The sequence below is a fragment of the Aotus nancymaae genome, unplaced genomic scaffold (assembly GCF_030222135.1).
Source record: "Aotus nancymaae isolate 86718 unplaced genomic scaffold, 86718_ANA_hifiasm-v0.15.2.pri h1tg000009l, whole genome shotgun sequence".
Taxonomy (NCBI): Eukaryota; Metazoa; Chordata; class Mammalia; order Primates; family Aotidae; genus Aotus; species Aotus nancymaae.
Genome location: NW_026988420.1, coordinates 16,516,356 through 16,538,139, shown reverse-complemented (window position 1 = coordinate 16,538,139; position 21,784 = coordinate 16,516,356). Strand labels below are relative to the sequence as shown.

The 21,784-nt window shown below is 38.2% G+C and overlaps 2 protein-coding genes across 2 annotated transcripts in view; one reads left to right on the top strand and one right to left on the bottom strand.

Moving 5' to 3' along the window:
• Nucleotides 1–21,784, top strand: part of NEK5 (NIMA related kinase 5) — a 78,349-nt gene that overhangs the window by 3,244 nt on the left and 53,321 nt on the right. Inside the window, exons 2-7 of the mRNA XM_064373607.1 lie at nt 4,805–4,901; nt 12,766–12,863; nt 14,546–14,629; nt 14,715–14,785; nt 16,694–16,780; nt 20,213–20,267. Coding sequence (XP_064229677.1) covers nt 4,805–4,901; nt 12,766–12,863; nt 14,546–14,629; nt 14,715–14,785; nt 16,694–16,780; nt 20,213–20,267 — 492 coding nt within the window. The remainder of the gene's footprint in view (nt 1–4,804; nt 4,902–12,765; nt 12,864–14,545; nt 14,630–14,714; nt 14,786–16,693; nt 16,781–20,212; nt 20,268–21,784) is intronic.
• On the bottom strand, nt 11,407–11,809 carry LOC105726684 (tubulin-specific chaperone A-like). Its single transcript, XM_064373478.1, has one exon. The coding sequence runs from the start codon at nt 11,770–11,772 to the stop codon at nt 11,413–11,415; it is 360 nt and encodes a 119-aa protein (XP_064229548.1). The 5' UTR covers nt 11,773–11,809; the 3' UTR covers nt 11,407–11,412.

The window sequence follows — 21,784 nt, the reverse complement described above, 5'->3', positions numbered from 1 at the left end:
TCATCATTGCTCACTGTAACCTTGAACAAGCCATCCTCCTGCCTCAGCCTCCTGAGTAGATAGCACTCCAGGCATGCGCCATCCCACCCAGCTAATTTTTAATTTTTTTTAGAGACAGGATCTTGCTGTGTTGCCCAGGCTGGCCTCAAGTGATCCTCCTGCTTTGGCCTCCCAAAGTGCTGGGATTACAGTTATGAGCCACTGTGCCTGGCCTGCCTCGTGCTTTTATATTATTTCATTCTTCAGACAAGTTTGAGAGCCTCTCTGATTTGCTCCAAAATTACGGCTCCCATCACATACTCTACTTTTTTTTTTCACACTCCAGCCTCTGCATTTGCTTACAGGGCTGCTTCTCCCAAGGTCCCTTCCTGCGGATCTCCCAGCATCAAGATCCCACTTGTTCAGGGCTGAGCTTCACCATATCTCGAGAATCCTCCCACTCTAAAGAATTTCTCCTCTGTAAACCTGCATAACTTTTATTGGAACCTCTGTTAGAGTCCTGACTGCTTTCTTTCTGGACATGCTTCGGCTGTTTATTTTATGCCTTCTCCTTGTTATTTAGCTGGAACATGTTCTGTGAGGGCAGAGTCTATGTGTGATTTGTGCTGGTATTCCACACAGCACCTAATACTAATGCTTGGTGCAGTAGGTATTCAGTAAATTCTTATTGGATAGATGATTCACTGGACAGATGCTTTCAGGCCCTCTTGCTCTATTGTGAAGCCAGTATATACTTAGGAATTATAAACCCATTTTAATTCTATGTAAAGAGAAAATATTGAGAGGTGACTCTCCATAAAAATACACATTACTTCATTTCATAGCATCTCTCCCATTCTTTAGTATAATCAAAAATTGACTATATTTTTCTAATAGAGCACCAATTTTTTAAATAACTTTCCTCATGAACTACTCTTGTCACCATGCCATAAATAAGTAGAATCTTACGTTAGCCCTCATTATTCTTGTTTTTCCATATCTGTGTTATCAAATTTGCCAACATCTGTGTCACAATAGTAACATTGATTACGTCTTTTTTCCTATGTACTCTCATGAAGTTTTTCATTACTTCTTATCTAAATAAATGTATATTTCTTTTCTCTAATGCCTCCCTACTCCCTACATTAGACCCAAGAACTAAATTGCTTATTTTCTTACAGGTACCAAAAAGATAATATTTCCTCTCATCATCCCACCATTATCAAGCATGTTCTTTTCCTTCTGGGTTCAAATCAAAGTGTTTTATCTTTCCTTGATTATGAAAATAAAAATGTTCATTGTAGAAATTTTGAAAACAACCAAAGACCAGAGAAAAATAAAAATAGTGTATAACCTCGTTCTTAATCACTATGAACATTTTCCTGAATTTCTCTGTAGACTATTTATAATGTATAAGTATACTTTATAAGTTATTAGAGTGATTGATATCATGGTGGATATACTCTTTTTTTTTGAGATGGAGTTTGCTCTGTCACACAGGCTGGAGTGCACTGATGTGATCTCAGCCCACTGCAACCTCTGCCTCTCAGGTTCAAATGATCTTCCTGCCTCAGCCTCCAGAGTAGTACTACAGGTGTGCACCACCATGCCTGGCTAATTTTTGTATTTTACTAGAGACAGGGCTTCAATATGTTGGCCAGGCTGGTCTCAAACTCCTGACCTCGTGATCCTCCCGCCTTGGCCTCCCAAAGCACTGGGATTACAGGTGTGAGCCACCACACCCTGCCCAGATACACTTTTTTGCAATAGTATTTTACATTAGCAATATGTTGTGAATATTTCCTCATGTCATTCAATGTTTTTATATAATAAAATGTTGTCATATAATGATATTAAATGTTCACACTAATGATAAAGGGACCACCTTACAGGGTGTCCATTATATGTCACACCATCCTGGGTGTTTCATATATATCAGCTCAACGTAATCCTCACAACCACCCTAAAACGTAGCTCTCATTACTCTCACTGTACAGGTGAAAGGGCCGAGGCTAAAGAGGTTAAGCAGTTAGTTCCAGGATGCACAGTCATCAGCAGATCCATCTAAGTCTTTCTCTGCTCTTTCCACACTAACACATTGCCTCCCTTGATTTTTAATGACTGCATGGTATGGTAGCAGGTTAAAACTACCATAATTTAGCTGGGCATGCAAGTGCCTGCAGTCCCAGCTATTCCAGAGGAAGAGTGGGGAGGATCCCTTGATCCCAGGAGTTCAAATCCAGCTTAGACAACATAACAGAACTCTGTCCTAAAAAAAAAAAAAAAAAGCCAGCAGAACAACACCTGTAATTTATTTAACTCTTTTTCTATTTTCAGATAATTATATTGTTTGGTTGTTTCTCGTGGCTATGATTCAATAACATTTAATATGTAAAGTATGATTCATTTTTATTAATACTGTGTATATATACTTACCTATGTATGCATGAAATAAAAAGCTCTAACTATTAACAATAGTTGTCCCTAGGGAATATAGTATTAGGTTGTCGCAAAAGTAATTGCATTTTTGCCATTCAGAGTAAGGTTACCACCTATGGACTTTCATCTATGGGCTAGATGAGAAAGAAAGAAGGAAGTTTCACTTTTACCTTATTCACTTCTATTTGACTTAAAACAAGTATGCATTATTAGAGTAACTTAAAAACTACCAATAAAACACTGTAACAAAGGCTTTTGTATGAGAACGCTTCTGTACACTTTTTATTATCTTCTTTGAATAAGTTTCTAGAAGAATTAGTAAGTCAAAAATAGAAACATTTCACTCATGCCTGTAATCCCAGCACTTGGGGAGGTTGAGGCAGCTGGATCACTTGAGGCCAGGAGTTCGAAACCAGGCTGGGCAACATGGTGAGACCCCTCTCTACTAAAAATACAAAAAATTAGCCAGGTGTGGTGGTGCTTGCCTGTGGTCCCACCTACTCAGGAGGGTGAAGTGGGAGGATCACTTGAGCTCAACGGGAGGAGGTAGCAGTGAGCTAAGATCGTGCCTGAGCACTCCACCCTGGGTGATAGAGCAAGACCTTGTCTTAAAAAAAGGAACATTTCTTCAGCAGGATACAGACCCCCCAAAAAATGAACATTTTAAAGGTTCGTATTATGTATTGTAAAATTGCTTTCCCAGAAAGATTTTGTCAGTTTGTGTAGTTTTACGAGAAATGAGTGAGTGTCCATTTTGCTACTTTCTGGCCAATAGTGGCTATTGACATTCTTCTCATCTTTGCCAATTTCATACATGAAATATTACATTACATTTTGTTTTAGTTTTTATTCCTTTTTTTTGAGATGCTGGAGCGCAGTGGCATGATTTTGGCTTACTGCAGCCTCCACCTCCCAGGTTCAAGAGATTCTGATTCTCCTGCCTCAACCTCCCGAGTAGCTGGGACCACAGGTGTGTGCCACTGTGCCTGGCTACTTTTTTGTATTTTTAGTAGAGATGGGGTTTTGCCATGTTGGCCAGGCTCGTCTTGAACTCCTGGCCTCAAGTGATCTGCATGCCTCATTTGGCTTCCCAAAGTATTGGGATTACAGGCATGAGCCACCACACCTGGCCAAATTTTGTTTTAGTTTTTATTTCTTTGATTACTGCATGAGGTTGAATATTTTTTCTGTCAATCATTTTTATTTCTCTTGTTTTTTTCGAGTTGACTGTTCTTATACTTTGCTATTTTTCTATTGGGGTGTTTACCTTTTTAAAAATTATTTGCCATCAATTTATATATTATTATAAATATAAAATCTTTGTCATATGTGTTACAAATATTGTAGCCTAAGCATTTGTTTGCCTTTTAATTTTGTTTATAATATTCTTTTGAATAAATAGTAGTTAGGAATTTTTTAAGTTGCTAAATCTATCCAGCTGGTAGGATAGATTCAGCTGTTTTGTTTTGAAATGCCTATGTACTGACTATACAATTTAAATTGGGGCAGGAAACACTGAAGCTTAGAGAGGTTAAGGAACTTACTGAAGGATCCTTCAGCTGGGATGCAGTGAAGCTAGAATTGAGAACATTAATTTAAAAAAAAAATCTTAAGTCTAAATGAGAATGTGAAATTTGGCCAATATTGAAGACCTCTAATGGGTGGAGGCCCCATGGACACCAGAAAGATGGGGCAGTCAGGGGCTGGAAGTCAGGGTAGAAATGACAAGTCAGCAAAGCATCAAGAGTGAGAAAGAAAAAGTAGAAATGAGGCGTGACCACTGGTACTGGCACCGCACCCCTTGAAAAGTATTGTCTATAGTTGAGAAGTCGAACAAGAAAGAACAGCTAGATACATCTAAAGCAAAGCCACACCAGACAATTTCTATTTGAAATTGAAAAATGTAGTCATCTTAATACAAAATTTTACTGGCCTGATTTCTGTATAAAAACAGGCATATGATATATAAAAATCTGGCATATGGCACATTTTCTTTTTTTAGATTTCATTTGTTTCTTCTCAGCAGTGATTACTCCTGGAATGTTGCATTTTTATAAAGAATTCCTTTGCTCCTGAAAGATAGATATTAAAATATGTTTCCTCCATATGGCTAGATAATGAACACAGTACCACCAGTCCAACTTTTAATATAGCAAAACTTCACCGGAAGTATTTATTTTCTTGATGATGATTGTTGACGAACCATTGATTAGATATAGGGTACTCTGCTAATTCTAGAAATGTTTCCTGCCATTGAAAGATCATTTTCAAAGTGACATTAAAAAAACAGTGACATTCTAGAGAATTTTAGATGGAAATGAGCGGAAAGCATGTTCTTGAAACCAAGTTACCTCTATAGACTACTTTGTCTCTTAATGTAATTTAGATGCCCATACAAGAAAAAGAAGCTTCAAAGAAAGAAGTCATTCTTCTAGCAAAGATGAAACATCCCAACATTGTAGCCTTCTTCAATTCATTTCAAGGTTTGATTTTCTAATATTCTTAAAGTATTTTTATAAAGCATAGGCATGTGGACATATGTAAAAAGATTTGTTCCTAAGGACTCTGTATAAATTAATTTTTGTAAATGTGTCATTTCCCCATTTACTCAATTTGCAGTTTGAGACATCCTCGTTATTTCCTCTCAAGTTTTTCTGGACAGCTTTCTTATGTTTTCTTGTTTTTCCGCCTATCCTTAATTCTCACTCTCCCAAAAAGTTAATGACGGTTTATTAGCTTCTTTGCTGTAGTAACAACCCCCAAATGTAACTGACTAACAATAATACACACCTGTTTCTCATTTACATTATATGCTAGCTATGGTGGGCAGGGGTCTGGAGTCTGGGGTCTGGGGTCTGGAGTCTGGGGTCCAGGCTGAAGGAGCAGCTCAGATAGGGAGTTAGCTGTTCTCATAAGCAAGAGAAGAGAGGAAGACACAGAGCCCACCACACTATCGCTCTCAAAGCCCTGCTGGTGTGTGTGTGTGCGTGCGCGCGCGCGTGTGTGTGTGTGTGTGTGTTGAGGGGTACTCCGCTTACGTGAAATCCTGCATATCCTTAGGCAACAGATGGGGCTGTGTAATCCTCTTACAGAGAGCCAGCAGCCACACACCATAGCTTGGTACACTGCCTCATAGAGGGGCAGAACTTTAGGGAAGGAATTCTTTTCCTCTATACACCTGAATACAATTCGCCTCCACCATCACTCTAGTCCAAGGTAAAAAATAAATAATATATGAAGGGGGATTGGTCAGACAGCATTCCTTCACTGAACTGATACTTACTGAGTGCTTACTATATGTCAGACATTGTTCTAGGTGTCAGGAGTACAGCAGTGAACAAAGCAGATGAAAATCCCTGTTTTCATGAATTTATATTCTACTGGGAAGAGGTAGACAATAAAAAAATATACAGTATGTCAGGTATGTCTTCAGATGTGACAGGGCTGTATGTGCTGACAGTTTTATGAGGGGTCATTCCCCAGCCCAGCCCCCAGCATAGGGCTGTTTTAAGAGTGGTAAGTAGTTCATGGAGCAGAAGTGTTAACCTCAGTATCTTCAAGCATCATCAGTGGGGTAAAAGTTAGTAAATAAATAAATACAGCCACTGTGTCTCAAGCTTGTACACTGTGCAGGGCACTGTGTTCCTTACTGATTAAAACCACTGCATTCAAAGTAGTTCTGTGTGTATGACCCTTCTTTGGCTTCTGGGTATTTAAAAGAGCTCTTGGGAGAGACTCTTCTGAGGTCTTCCTGGGAGCAGAGCAGTACACATGGTCTGGAATTGGGTTACATGGAATAACTTTCAAGGAGAGCCACTGAATAAAGTGCTTGTATTCCTATCCATTGATTGCTGATAATGCTATAAGATGATCTTTCTCTTCTTTATTTATTTTTATTTATTTCTGAGACAGAGTTTTGCTCTTTGTTCCCCAGGCTGGAGTGCAGTGGTATGATATTGGCTTACTGCAACCTCCGCCTCCTGGGTTCAAGTGATTCTCCTGTCTCAGCCTCCCAATTAGCTGGGATTATAGGTGCCTACCACTGCACCTGGCTAATTTTTGTATTTTTAGTAGAGATGAGGTTTCATCATGCTGGCCAGGCTGGTCTCAAACTCCTGACCTCAGGTGATCCACCCACCTTGGCCTTCTAAAGTACTGAGATCACAGGTGTGAGTCACTGCGCCTGGCCTCCTTCTTTATTTTTTTTTAGGTTATTACTGTGACTCTCTGGCTAACTCCTACTCATCTTCAAGCCTTTTCTGAACCCACAATTCAAATTACAGCTCCCTTTGCTTCTCTTCCACAGCAGTTGTATTTATGTATGTCTATTTACATGTTTGAATTTGTTTCATAGTTGTCTCCCTTTACATAGTAAACTTAATGAATTTGGGGACTCCATCTGTTTTACTCACCACTTGATCCTTGGCATCTAGCACACACTGGCTGCTCAATACATATCTACCAAATGAGCGAATGGACTGGACCACTTTTAAAGACTGGATTATTTCCTTATACCATGTGAGATCGATTTTTGAGGACAGTTTGCTACTGGAAGCTTTTGCAAAACTAAGATCATTTTTACAGTATAAATAACCTCTGCTATGTTTGTTGATACTACAAGTTTACATTTTCTTATGACTCTTTTTGTTTTAAGTAGAGCACCTCTGTGTTTAGGGAATCTAGAGCTATTGTGATGTCTTTGAGTTTGCTTGGCAGATTGCTGGGACTTGAACCAATGAGCTTATCTGAAAGCCTCAGAGGGCCTTGTAGCCTCTGTCTTTTAGAAAGTATAGGTAAAGGCTTGTTTACCCGCAAATGGCTTACCTCTCTCTGATCATAACAACCATGGCACTAATGTTTGTCTATAGAAAATAGGATATTTTTATTGGTTTGAAGACACTTAAGAAAAATAATGAGAATGTAGTGGTATTTTCTTAAGACTGAATTAATTCCATTTAAATTTCATCAATAAACATTCATTAAGTGTCTGTTATATGCCAAGCATGTTCTAGGTCTTGGAAATACATCAGCAAACAAAATAGGCAAAAATCCCCACACTGTTTTATTTGTTTTCTATTACTACATAGCAAATGAACACAAATGTAGTGGCTTAAAAACAACAACTATTTATTATCTCTTGATTTCTGTAGGTCAGAAGCCTGAGGTTGGCTTAGCTGGAGTCTCTACCCAGAGTCTCACCTAGTTGAAATCAGGGTGTCAGCTGGGACTATTACCTGTGGCTCATGGTCCTCTTCCAAGCTCATCTAGGTTGTTACAGATTTCATTTACTTGCAGTTGGGGTAATTGGATCATGGCTCACTGCAGCCTTGAACTCCCCCTCAAGTGATCCTCCGGCTGTGGCCTCCCAAAGTGCTGGGAGCACTGAGCCTGGCCAGAAAGAGCTTTTTCACATTTATTTAATCACAGAGTTTTATATTACTCTTGCACACACATAAAAAAGAAAATATAATCAAACAAAGTTGGTTAAGGTATTCCAAAAATTATGCAGGCAGTGAAGACATCTAGCCTGCTGGGTCTACAGCAATTGGTTGGAAGATGCCAATGTTTGTAAGAAACAATCTTGATTTTTTTTTTTTGAGATAGGGTCTCACTCTGTTGCCTAGGCTGGAGTGCAGTGGTGTGATTACAGCTCACTGCAGCCTTGAACTTCTGGGCTTAAGTGATCTCCCACCTCAGTTTCCTGAGTGCACCACCACACCCGGCTAATTTTAGTAGTTTTTTTCTTTATAGAGCCAGGGTTTCACCATGTTCCCCAGGCTTGTCTCAAACACCTGAGTTCAAGCAATCCACCTGCCTTAGCCTTGGCCTCCCAAAGTGCTGGGATTATAGGCAAAAGCCATTATGCCAGGCCTTTGATTTTTTTTTTAATGCGCATTTTAGAATGAATTATAATAATTGTTTAATAAATGTTGGAACTTGACGAATAAAAAGGTTAGCCAGGTGTGGTGGCTCACACCTGTAATCCCAGCACTCTGGAAGGCCAAGATGGGTGGATCATGAGGTCAGGAGTTTGAGAACACCCTGGCCAATATGGTGACACCCCGTATCTACTAAAAATACAAAAATTAGCCAGGTGTGGTGGAGCATGCCTGTAGTCCCAGCTACTTGGGAGGCTGAGGCAGGAGAATCACTTAAACCTGGGAGGTGGAGGTCGCAGTGAGCAGAGATGACACCACTGACTCCAGCCTGGACAACAGAATGAGACTCTGTCTCAAAAAAAAAAAAATGGTTATTTAGTACCCTCAATTGTTTTGAGAGGTCAATGATACATGAGCTTTACAGGTCCAGAAACTACTGTCCTATAGTGGACCTTGCACTTTCTTTCTCTTTCTGGGGTATGCTTTTTTGTTTTTTTAAATTATCAAATATTATACATCCTTTAGGAGTAAACACATCCCACCTCATAAATCTAAAGTGATCTCTCTCACCTCTGCTCTGAGCGCCTCTAAACTCTTACTGGCCTTATCATACATTCACATGGCGTTTATAGTATACTGTATTATTACGTTAATATGTATTCTTTGTTTCCCTCAATGAGATTGGAATTTCCTTGAGAAGAATTATTTGTTATACCTTTTATTCCCTCCTTCAGTGCTTACTTTTTAAGCAGATGGAAAATTTGAGAGCATAAATGATTTTTCCAGATACTTCCAATAAATATAAAATTAACAGCGGCTAATGGGTAAAATACTTATTTTACAGCCAGATAATGCTAATTGACATAAGTGGTTTTTTCTTTTTCTTTTTTTTTTTTTTGAAACGCCCACACTGGAGTGCAGTGGTGCAATCTTGCACCTCTACCCCCCAGGTTCAAGTAGTTCTCCTGCCTTAGCCTCCTAAATAGCTGGGATTACAGGTGCATGCCACCTCGCCTGGTTAATTTTTCTATTTTTAGTAGAGATGGGGGTTTCACTGTGTTGGCCAGGCTAGTGTCAAATTCCTGACTTCAACTGATCCACCCACCTTGGCCTCCCAAAGTGCTGGGATTACGGGCTGAGCTAGTAGTTTCTTTAAGATGGCTCTGTCATGACAAATCTTGAGTCAGTCAGTTTCAGTTTCTTTCACCAAAAGCCAGTGTAAGGTTGAGTGAGCTGGAGGTTGATGAAAAGGAAATAAGATGAAATCCTTTCTCTTCTGTCTCATTATTCTGATTCTTTCATGGTTTTGAAATTGCGATCCCTTCATTGCTGTGGCAGACTTTTAATGACTGAGCTTCAGTGATAAGAAACATCAGTTCTCCTAAAATTAACACATTCCTGAAAATAACTGATCTCTAGATATTAGGGCATATCAGGAAGCATCTTCTTAGAACCCTTCCTGGATCTCCAGTCTGACTTGGATGCACTTTCTCCTCACCCTCCAGCCTGCAGACTTCTTCACAGCAATCCTCACCCAGTGCTGAGGGAGCCCCAGCTAGACTTTGACTTCTTAACAGTAGGATGGCTTCTTTGCTTTTTATTCCTACACAGCATTCCTTGTTTTTGCATGTCCTCAATAGAAGTTTGTTAATAAATGAATGGATCTGTGTCTTAAAGAAGAGACGTGGAAAAATTGAAATATGTGAAAGAAGATGCATGTTTTGCAAATTAGAAGCAACCAAGGGTAGATGCTGCCAGGTTCCTGATATCCACGGGAAAGTTGGTTTAGGTTTTAAAGAGTAGGATAGCAAAAGATAGATATTTGGCAAGAGATTCTGGCATTTAGTGGATACTACAGAGGAAAATGTTAGAAAGATTAACAATTGCTTATAAGCCTGACTTTGTCCCGTACGTTTTGTGGTGGTGTTTTTTTTTTAATCCACTCAACATTTAGTCCCCTTTGATGTGCTAACTACTGTTTTGGGTACAAAAGAATGAAGTGTGGACAAACAAGTTAGTAGAAGTCCTTCTTTTTTAACAAGATCACAGCTGGTGGTTGGTTGGCTAATGAAAAAAGCTGGTTAAAGCAGAAAATCATCTGTTTTAGTCTATTCCAGCAGCTATAACAAAATGCCATAAACTGGGTGGCTTATAAACAACAGAAATTTATTTCTCACAGTTCTGGAGGCTGGGAAGTGCAACATCAAGGTGCAGGCAGATTCAGTGTCTGGTGAGGATTCACTTTCTGGTTCATTGATGGTTCGTCTCTTTGTGTCTTCACATCGTGGAAGGGGAGAGGGTCTCTCTTGTACACCATTCCATTCATGAGGCTCCAGGTTATCTCTAGTCACTACAGGCCTCTCTAGTATGTTCAAGTACCTAGTCACCTTCCAAAAGCCCTACACTTCCTAATACCATCATCATGGGGGTTAGAATTTCAACATATAAATTTGGGGAAGACAAAGACATTTAGACCATAGAAATTATACAAACATATTTTAACATAAGAAGACATAATCATCCTTTGAGTGGAAATGGCTGGGAAAAAAAAAGAAAAAAAATCTAAGGAAAATTACAAGCATTTGTCAAAGGATAGTTTCTTTTCTTTAATATGGAGCAAGTGTTTGTGGATAATCTGTCCACAATCCTTTTTAGAAGTTTTCTAGTTATATTTCATTCAACATTTAGGTCAATGGCAATTTTTTTTTTTTTAAAAGAAAACTACTCACTTTGTAGTACTGAGTCCTTCAAAATGTTGAGCATAGCTTTTGGAGAAATAATCATATCTTTGATTTTCTATTCATATTTCATCAGTTTATGTAATAAAGACAAGAATAACTCACTGACTATAGTTCAAGAAAATTCAGAACTATAGTTGGTAGATTATGAGTCCACTGACTATGGTTCTGAATTTTCTTTCTTATGTAAGCTACGCATCTTATTTAGAATTTCTAGTTTCTTTTCTTTCTTTCTTTTTTAGATACACTCATTTATTTGACATATTGAATTAGACAAAGAAATATGTATGTAACCAGAGAAAAACAATCACATTTTCATATTACTTTAACACACAGCAGTGGTTAAAAATAATGAATTGTAAAATGAACCCCAGGATTTAATGTAAAAACCACCCCATACAAGAAAAGTTTCGGGCTTCTAACTTCATTGAATCCAGTACTAAACGTGCTTCTTTATATTCCTCAGCTTCTTCCAAGTCTTTTTCATTTTCTACTACCTGTTGAAGATCCAAATATGCAGCTTCCAACCTGCGCTGGCAATCTGGGATCATGATCCGGGATTCTTGTAGGATCTCTACCTGCTTTTTAATGTCATAATTTTCACCATCTTCAGCTCTCATTTTTTCAATCTTTTCTTCTTGTTGTTTTGATTCTTTTTCATACATCGCTTTTTCTTTGACTAACCGCTTCACCACGCCGGTCTTGATCTTGATCTGTCTCACGCGAGGATCGGCCATGGTCCCTCGAGCGCTGCGAGAAGGAGGGGCGGAGAACCCGGGTAACCGTGGAACGCGACGCTAACACAGCTGTTATGTGGGCGTGACCGCCGGCCCGGCGCGCCTTCTAGTTTCTTTTCTTTAATGTGGAGCAAGTATTTGTGAATAATCTGTCCACAATCCTTTTAGAAGTTTTCCAGTTATATTTCATTCGTCCCATTCAACATTTAGGTCAATAGCTATTTTTTTTAAAACTACTCACTTTTACTGAGTCCTCCAAAATATTCAGCATAGCTTTTGGAAAATTATCACATCTTTCATTTTCTATTCATATTTCATCAGTTTATGTTACAGTGACAAGAATAAATAGTATAAACATATTGGGAAAAAACACAATGATCTTGGTAGGATTCACTTTAATTGGTACGAGCAGAAGTACTTGGACATACTAGAGAGCCTTGTAGCCTAGTGATAACCTGGATGAGGCAATAGCAATGGAGAATGTCCTGTAATCTAGTGAGTGGTTTAGGCAGAGGTCAGTTATAAGAGTTTCTATTGTATTCAACAATGTAGCTGAATATGTGCCATATAAATATGGCGTTATGCCCAAATTCAAGAAGAGGCTGTTACTTCTTCCTAGCGTGTTATGAAAGAGTCACAGCTGCTGTTTTTACAGCAGATTTCTAATCTCTCAAATGAATGTATCAATAAAAATAGCCAACATTTCTTAAACTCTTATTATGTGCAGGCATTGCTTTAAGCATCTGACATGGATTAACTCATTTAATCTTTCCAACAATCCTAAGAAGAAATTTCTATACTATTATTTCCATTTTACAGATGAGGTAATGAGGCAAAGAGAAATTAAAGTGACTTGCCCAGAGTCACAGAGCTAAGAAATAGAAATGGCATAGTGGGATTAGAACCCAGTCCATCTTCATTCCACAGCCAGAACATGACATGATGATAAATATCTGAAATCCTTCCAGCACCAAATTATTTCTTTTCTTACAGAGAATGGCAGGCTGTTTATTGTGATGGAATATTGTGATGGAGGGGATCTCATGAAAAGGATCAGTAGACAACGGGGTGTGTTATTTAGTGAAGATCAGGTAAAAACTTTGAATTTGCTTTTTAATTTTATGTATGTGTGGCGGGGAGAGAATTAAACGTTTAATGTCATAAGTAGTAGACTACGTTGATATAAAGCATGTGTTTTGGTAGAGAAATTCAAACCATAAAATAGTGGATCAATGTTCTTGGTAGATTCAGTCCAGAACAAGTTCCAGTTGAACCTAAACTGTTTTTTAGAGAGTGAGATTTTCTTGAGAAAAGATAGTCTGTTTGGACAATCTCATATATGATGCCCCTGAGATAAAACTTCATGGTTAAAAAAAATCTGAATGTGAGTGTTCCTTAGCCATTTAACATATGACATATTTATAGCTTCACTGTTTTCTCTTTAACAATTTGGTGCTCTGTTTTAAAATAGATATCCCACTTTGCTAGAGAGGATAGAAGCTTGTCTTAGCCATGCCTGTTTAGTTTCATTGGTTATTAAGAGGGGGAGACAAAAAATGAAGAATAATGGCCTCAATTCCCACTTTCTCTTTGCATAAACATATTTCTCTTCTATTCTCCAAGCCTCCTTGGAACCTTCTTGGGAGTGGTACTCATAAAGGAGACAGGTTTGTGTGTGTGGAGAGGAATCTGAATTAGTGCCTGTGTGATTGATGGTAAGGCCATTGCCTCAAGCAGCACACAGAAAGGCTTGCCATCTTTCCTTTGGCCATTTGTTTCTTTGTTCTAGTTTAGCATGTAAGAGCATCATGCCCATGTAATTTCCACTTAAAGTTGAATATTTTGAATACACGAAGGATTAAAGAATCAATATCTCTAATCTCTGTAACATTAATCAAGCATTCCTTGTATGCTGATTTGTATTAGATATGAAATTCCATATTCATAGAAGCTCTCCTTTCTTATCTAGGTATTATTTTGCCACATTTTATAAAAATGTTTCTCATGACAAAATTTTTAGTTACCTTTCTTTTTGTTAGGAATGAACTAAAATTACAACTGAAGATTAATGTCTGGAATATAACTTTATTCCTATTATTTTCCTCTTTCTGTATAATTTGGCAGATAAAGAACCAGTGAAATTTTAGAATAGTTTAAATAAATCTCTATAGGCATAGGACATATTTTCATAAAGAGGCTCATGGCCAACAAAGATAAAATAAAATCATGACTTAGAAATAAAATTAAACTTTAAAAGTGAAGTATTTACTGGTTTTATATTAGATATATAGACACATCATTACAATTCCTAATAACCTCACAGATCCCGCATTTCTTCCTCTTTCTCTCCCTACCTCCTTCCACCATAAAGGAAGAACCAATGGTGCCCAGGTTATCTGGAAACAGGGCTGCTGTGTACTATTCCTGATGCAATTAGCATCCTAGGGTTAAGTAAGAAAAGATGAAAATCATGAATGGCATGCCCTCTTTCCCTTGCTTCTACTTATCGTTTTCTGCATGTGGCATTTCCCTTGATACCAGTGATATTTTGATTACTTTTTTGTGCCTCCATTTTTCTAGTTGTAAAATGAAAATAATAATATTATAAAGTGTATCTATTAACTTCATTCCTGTAAATACACATACACTATGTGTGTGTGTGTATGTGTATGTGTATGTGTATAACTTCTTTCTTTCTTTTTGCATGTTATCATGAAGACATTTCAGTGACTAACAGGCTATTCAATGGCTTTGTGTTGTGTTCTCTCTATAGATCCTCGGTTGGTTTGTACAGATTTCTCTAGGACTAAAATATATTCATGACAGGAAGATATTACACAGGGACATAAAAACTCAGGTAACAGCTCAGAGAGAAGACTAAGAGAGAACTCTGATCTTTTCTTGAAGTGCCTCAAACAACATGACATTTTCTCCATTTATAGAACATTTTTCTTAGCAAGAATGGAATGGTTGCAAAGCTTGGGGACTTCGGTATAGCAAGAGTCCTGAATAAGTAAGTACTTTGAAAATAATTTTTTTTTCTATTCAAAATAGCCCAAGTATGTATTTTTAGGTATCATGGATTACGAATATATTAAAATCTTGGTTGTCCAAATAATTTTAGGTAGTTTTATGTCAGTGCATTAAATCAGTCAGATGGTACTTTGAGATTAAAATTCTCAAGATATAAATTGTGGCATAATAGAATGATGTTGCTAATGCTCTGTAGTGTGATTCCAGTTTATCAACTATGGGGTGTGACTAATATGCATAAAGCTAGTGAGAATTTAGTGAAACAGGCAGGTTTACACTTCTTAATGAAAAAAGTCAAACTCTGTAAAATATTTGAAGAAATTTATTCTGAGCCAAATACGAGTGACCAAAGGCCCATGCCTGTAACATAGCCCTCAGGAGATCCTGAGAACATGTGCCCCAGGTGGCTGGGCTGCAGCTTGGTTTTGTAACACAAGACATCAATAAGATGTACATGGGTTTGGTCCAGAAAGGCAGGACAACTCAAAGCTGGGAGGAATGGGAGGGAGCTTCCAGGTCATAGATGGTTTAAAAACTATTCAGATTTACAGTTGGTTGAAAGAGCTTATCTAGAGACCTGGAATCAATGGAAGGGAGTATGTGGGTTAAGATAAGGGGTTGTGAAAACCAAGGTTTTTGTTATGAACATGAAATCTCCAAGTAGCAGGCCTCAGAAAGAATAGATTGTAAATGTTTCTTATCAGTCTTGAAAAGGTGCCAGACTCTTAGTTAATTTTCTCCTGGATCAGGAAAAAGACTCGGAAAAAGAAGGGGATTTTCTTCAGAATGTAGATTTTCCCCATAAGAGAAAGCTTTGCAGGACTATTTCAAGATATGGGCAAAGAAACATGATGTGGAGTAAAATATTTTGATTTCTTTCAGGCCTTCTATCTGTCATGTGATATTATGCTAGAGTCAGGCTGGACTTTGGTATCTTATTGCTACAAAGAGTCTGCTTTGTCAGTCTTAAGGTCTGTTTAATGTTAATGCTGGTCAACTGTGCCTGAATTCCAAAGGGGAGGAGAAAATAATGAGGCATGTCCGACCCTGCTTCCCATCATGGCCTGAACTAGTTTTTCGGGTTAACTTTGGAATGTCCTTGGCCAAGGGGAGGGTCCGTGAGTTGCTTGGGGACCTTAGAATTTTATTTTTGATTTATACACTTTCTAGCAAATAAATTGGTGCACCTGTTGGGAAGACAATTTGGTGGCAATATATATTAAGAGATTTTTAAATATTCGGGAGAATTTGTTCCAAGGGAATAGTTTGAAATTTGGAATAACGTAAATGCCTAAATAATTGGAAAATGGCTAAATTTAATAAAACTTGGCATGGCCATATACCTGAATATATCATTAAAAACATTTATGGTTTTGAAGACTTCTTGATAACTTTGTTATAAAAATGGAATTCCGAATTTTAAATGCATTGTGATCACAGTTATATGAAAAATATGGTGGAAAAAAGGAAGGAAGTATATCAGAATTTTAACAATAGTTGTTTTGGGTGCTAAGATTCTGGGTAACTTTTTTTCCATTATTCATTTTTGTATTTTCTAAATTTTAAATCATGAGGTCGCAATTAGATAATCTCTTACATCAGAGAGATTTTTATAACATGACAATTTCATCTCTTTGTGGAGTCTTTAAGCCATAAAAATATGTTTTAATGTGTAATTTTTTGGGAGGTGAATTGTAATTTTAAAAATCAACTGATTTTGTTACTTTATCAATATACGGTGTTTTTCTTCCTTTTAACATTTATATGTATCAAATCTTGTGTTATCCATTTTTGCATTCTTCTTGCATGTCCATGTCTTAAGACTTTTCTTAAGACTTTATCTCCACTAAAAAACCATGCTAATTTATTATTTAATATAATTTACTAGTTCCATGGAACTTGCTCGAACTTGTGTTGGAACACCTTACTACCTGTCCCCAGAGATCTGTCAGAATAAGCCCTACAACAATAAAACGTAAGTTACTGACTCTCAGTTTAAAAGTGTCAGTAAAATCTGATGGATGACACTGAGCGAAGATTCCAAAAACTAAAATTCAAATCTCTTCTCTATTTCTTATGGTACTTTTGTAATTTCATTTTCTTCATGTGTGAAATTGTTCCTGGACCAAACTGAGGGTTGGGCTGCTATTTCTTGTGGTCCAATAATGAGATGCAGATGTAGTAGGGAGGAAGTGAGTTTTTATTTCTGTAACCAGTTATAGGGAGGTTTAGAAATTATCACCAGACCAACTCAAAATTGCAAATTTGTTCCGAGTTTATACACCTTTTAAGCTATATTTCTATGTATAAGAGTGCATTCATTTAAGGACATAAGTGATTAACTCCTTTTAATCTATAACTAAGGTCTGAGTCCTGAAGACCTTCTGGAGCCTCAGTACATTTACTTAATCTAAATGGGTCTAGGTGCTGGGGTGATTGCCCTTAATCTTGTTTCATGCTAAGTCATGGAGGTTTGGGGAGTTCCTTCAGACCTCCAATAAACTTGTTTGTGGAGGCCTGGGGAGTTTCTTCAGACCCCTGATAAAACTTGTTTAATCCTAAATGGGTCCTGTTAAGAATTCCTTCATTATTTTGTCATGCTTTAAGGCCCAGGAAAGACTTAGGCAAAACTCTTGATGGGCTTTTGTTACATTCCATAAGGAATATATAAGGGCACTGGCTTTTTTAGCTTTCAGTGTTTAACTTCACCACTCAGTCAGTACTGAAACAGTTGTGATGGAGGCTTGCATTAGTAAGACCTGGCCTGCCACAAAATGGGGATCCCAGAGACTATCTCTGAGCAGTGTTACCTGAAGCTTTCAAAGTTGTTTAGAAGAAAGCCATTTCTCTTCCTTTAAAGATACAAGTGGTATAAAAAATAACATCAAAAATTGCCGTCACTGCAATGTCCATTTTTTTGTTGTATGTTTATACCTTTGAAGCACTGTTTAGTCTGTTGCAAGACAAGATTGAAGAAGACGAAGCAGAACACAGTGTGGTCTGGTGACTGATCACTGGGTTAGGTGCTGGAATCCTAGTCTTGGCTCAGTTGCTAACTTGACCAAGTCAGTTGACCTCTTTGGGCCTCAGTTCTATAACTCATAACAATGAGAATATTGACTAGGTAATCTTTAAGGTGACTTCCAGCTTTAAAACCCAGCTAGTTTTTATGTATGTGACATCAGAGTCTGGTTCTCAGTAGTAATTATTATTATTATTATTTTTGGAGATGGAGCCTGGCTCTGTCACCCAGGCTGGAGTGCAGTGGTGTAATCTTGGCTCACTGCGACCTCTGCCTCCCAGGTTCAAGCAATTCTTGTGCCTCAGCATCCCAAGTACCAGGACCATGCCTGGATAATTTTTTGTATTTTTAGTAGAGATGGGGTTTCACCATATTGCCCAGGCTGGTCTCAAATTCCTGACCTCAGGTGATCTGCCTGCCTCTCAAAGTGCTGGGATTGCAGACATGAGCCACCACACTCGACCCTCAGCAGTAATGTTAATGTATACGGCAATAAAAGGTGAGGAGGAAATTTTGCTTCCTGTAAGGAGAAGGGAAAGATTTTAACTTTTCAAAGCTGGCTGCCATTGAACAAGTTGGCAATAAGGAAGACTGAGTTCCCTTTGGGTTATTTGTCCTTTTGTTTAGGAAAATGCCCAAGAGATGTTTGGCTATTGGTCTTTGAAAGAGATAAATGAAAGGCAAAGCTCAGATGGTAGAGAATTACAAAAAGGATAGTAAGAATTTCTCTGCATAATAAAATAACAGGGATTTTTTTTGTTTTGTTTTTGAGCTATTCCCTGGTACCTAGGAGTTTGGCCTCAAGTTAATCATGCAGGAATGCAGGTAGGGTGTGCTGGACAGAAAGTAGGCTGTTCAGAGCAGGGCATTGTTTTGTTTCCTTGTACTGCTTTTCAAGAATTTGAATCAACATGTAAATAGTGCTGGATGTGGTGGCTCACACCTGTAATCCTTGCACTTTGGGAGGCTGAGGGGAATGATTGCTTGAGTCTAGGGGTTCAAGATCAGCCTGGGCAACATTGTGAGACCTTGTCACTACATTAAAAAAAATAAATATTGAAAGGCTTTAAAATATGCAGAGTTGATGCATCTGAAAATGGGAAGATATTAGCAATAATCAGGTGGGTAGCTGCTGGCTCTGTTAGAGCAGCAAACATTCTCTGGTTCACTGCAGTCTTCACCATGCCGAGAGGTCTCAGGGCTGCAACTGGCCCCTCCCAACTGCCAGGTGGCTGCAGTACTGGCCTTAGCCCTGAGGGGCATATGAATTCTCTACCTTGGCTGCAGAGGGTGCTCTGAGGACAGAAGAGAAGTTTGGGTCTGTGGAAGCCTTAGAAAAGACAAAATTCTGTGTGGTGTGAAGTGGTCAGTGAGTTTCTAGAAGCTCTAAAAGTAGACATTTGTTTCCTGGGTCAGGTGCAGGTGGCTCATGCCTCCCAGCACTTTGGGAGGCCAAGGAGGGAGTATAAGAGTTTGAGATCAGCCTGAGCAACATAGTGAAACCTTGTTTCTGAAAAAAAAAAAAAAAAAAAAAAAAAAAAAAAAAAATTATTAAAAAAACCCACAAATTTGTTTCCCACCAATCTTACCATCTCTTGTACTTACAGTCTATTGTACTCAAACCCTTAGTATAAGAGTCAGTCAGTCTCTCTCTTTCTCTCTCTCTCTCTCTCTCTCTCTCACATGCATGAAGCATTGCTGCTAGAGGAGGCATTTACCTCACTCCTCACTTTAATGATTCCTTCTTGCTTTGGCTCCTTGATATTTACATTTCTCATTATACATTTTTTGATCTTTTAGATTTAATTGTGCTTTTTGTTCTACAAAATAACTCCTCAATTAAACCAATCACATATAAATATTTATGAAATACTAAATCTGTGAGGAGCAAAGCTCACGATATATATTTTAAGTACATTTTTAATAATGTTTATTGAGAATCAGATATTGTGTTCATTACATAATATAACTTTGGTTCTGTCAAAAGCCTTGAGTAGGACGTATCTTTCAAAATCAACTCAATATTACCTTTTGAGTCAAAACAAATCCATGTTTGAGTTCTGCCTGCCTCCTCCAAATTGCTCAAAATTTCATCATATACATTTTCTTTGAGCAGGAAGCTGAACTAAATATTAAGCCACCAGGTTGTAGCAAAGTTTGTGTGCCTTTCTTCCACTAGAAATCCAATAAACTACAAATTTTATTTTTATTTATCTTACCTATTATCTTCTAATAAGTATTGATGATATATCTGAAAGAATTTGTGAAAACTGGTCAACTTATATAAAATTGTAAAGCAACACAAATTTAAGGCACTGTAAGGGTAAAAGCTTTTCTTAAGAATTATGGATATTTTCTTAGCTTGTAAACTCTGATCTTCTCTAGGGATATTTGGTCTCTTGGCTGTGTCTTATATGAGCTCTGCACACTGAAACATCCTGTAAGTATGCTCATCATCAGACTAATTTTGAATTATTGGAATTGTAGAAAAGAAATTAACTTCTGGGAGAAAAAGGTTAATGTTTGATTTTATTAGATTGTTAAAAATTATATGGATGAGCTACTTAAAATAATGGTAGATCTATATGTCCTGACATGGAAAGATGTCCAAGCAGTATTATAAAGTAAAAAGTCTGAGTTGGAGAATAGTATGTGTAGCATATTTCCATTAAAAATAAATTATGTGGGCTTGACATGGTGGCTCATGCCTATAATCCCACCACTTTGGGAGGCCAAGGCAGGCAGATCACTTGAGGTCGGGAGTTTTATGTGGGCTTGACATGGTGGCTCATGCCTATAATCCCACCACTTTGGGAGGCCAAGGCAGGCAGATCACTTGAGATCAGGAGTTAGAGACTGGCCTGGCCAACATGATGGTGAGACCCCGTCTCTACTACAAATGCAAAAATTAGCTGGGCATGCTGGTGCGCACCTGCAGTTTTTAGCTAGTAAGGAGGCTGAGGCACGAGAATTGCTTGAACCCAGGAGGTGGAGGCTATAGTGAACTGAGATCACACCACTGCACTCCAGCCTGGATGACAGAGCGAGACTCCGTCTCAAAAAAAATTAAATAAATAAATTACGTGTGAATACATATGTTCGGCAAAAGGAAAATGTACGTGGACAAAGTTTATAGGAAACCAGGCACAAGGTTTTAAGAGTCTTTTCCCAGAGGTCACAGGGGATGTGCCAAATCCTCTAGCATTGTTACCCACCACACCTGTGAAATGTGATCTATAAGAAAGCTCATCAGATATACCCAGTGCCCAGGGTTTTTACTGGGGACTGGTCACATAGGCACCCTCTACCTGGCATATATCAAACTTCTAGACTCCTGGAAAGAAAGTAGGTGTTCAGCATAAGTCATATTGTTTGCATAAATAGCTGAGGCAAAGAGAACCCCTCTTAACATTTAGGGAATGGTGGGAATTCTCCTGAAATCTTAGTTCCCAGGCCAACATTGTAAGCAGGCCTTTCTGAGGATAGCCTGCTACATCAACTCTTTTCTCCACAGCTGTCATTATTATTGTTATTATTAATTATGTCAAGTGTTGCACAGCCAGTGTCTGACCAAAACGTGTACCTCTTTTTTTTTTTTTTTTTTGAGACAGAGTCCCACTCTGCTGCCTAGACTAGAGTGCAGTGGCCTGATCTCAGCTCACTGCAACCTCTGACTCCTGGGTTCAAGCAATTCTCCTACCTCAGCCTCCTGAGTAGCTGGGATTACAGGTACCCACCACCACGCTCTGCTAATTTTTTTGTATTTTTAGTAGAGATGGGGTTTCACCCTGTTGACCAGGCTGGTCTTAAACTCCTGACTTCAGGTGATCCGCCTGCCTCTGCCTCCCAAATGCTGGGATTATAGGCGTGAGCCACTGTGCCTGGCCAACATGTACATTTATTGCTACACCATGGTGTTGAATATTATTATGTATAAATAGCTATTGGGTATATACA

What these genes read in the sequence shown, in the direction of transcription:
- LOC105726684 (XM_064373478.1), bottom strand. Translation starts at nt 11,772, where the DNA reads ATGGCCGATCCTCGCGTGAGACAGATCAAGATCAAGACCGGCGTGGTG.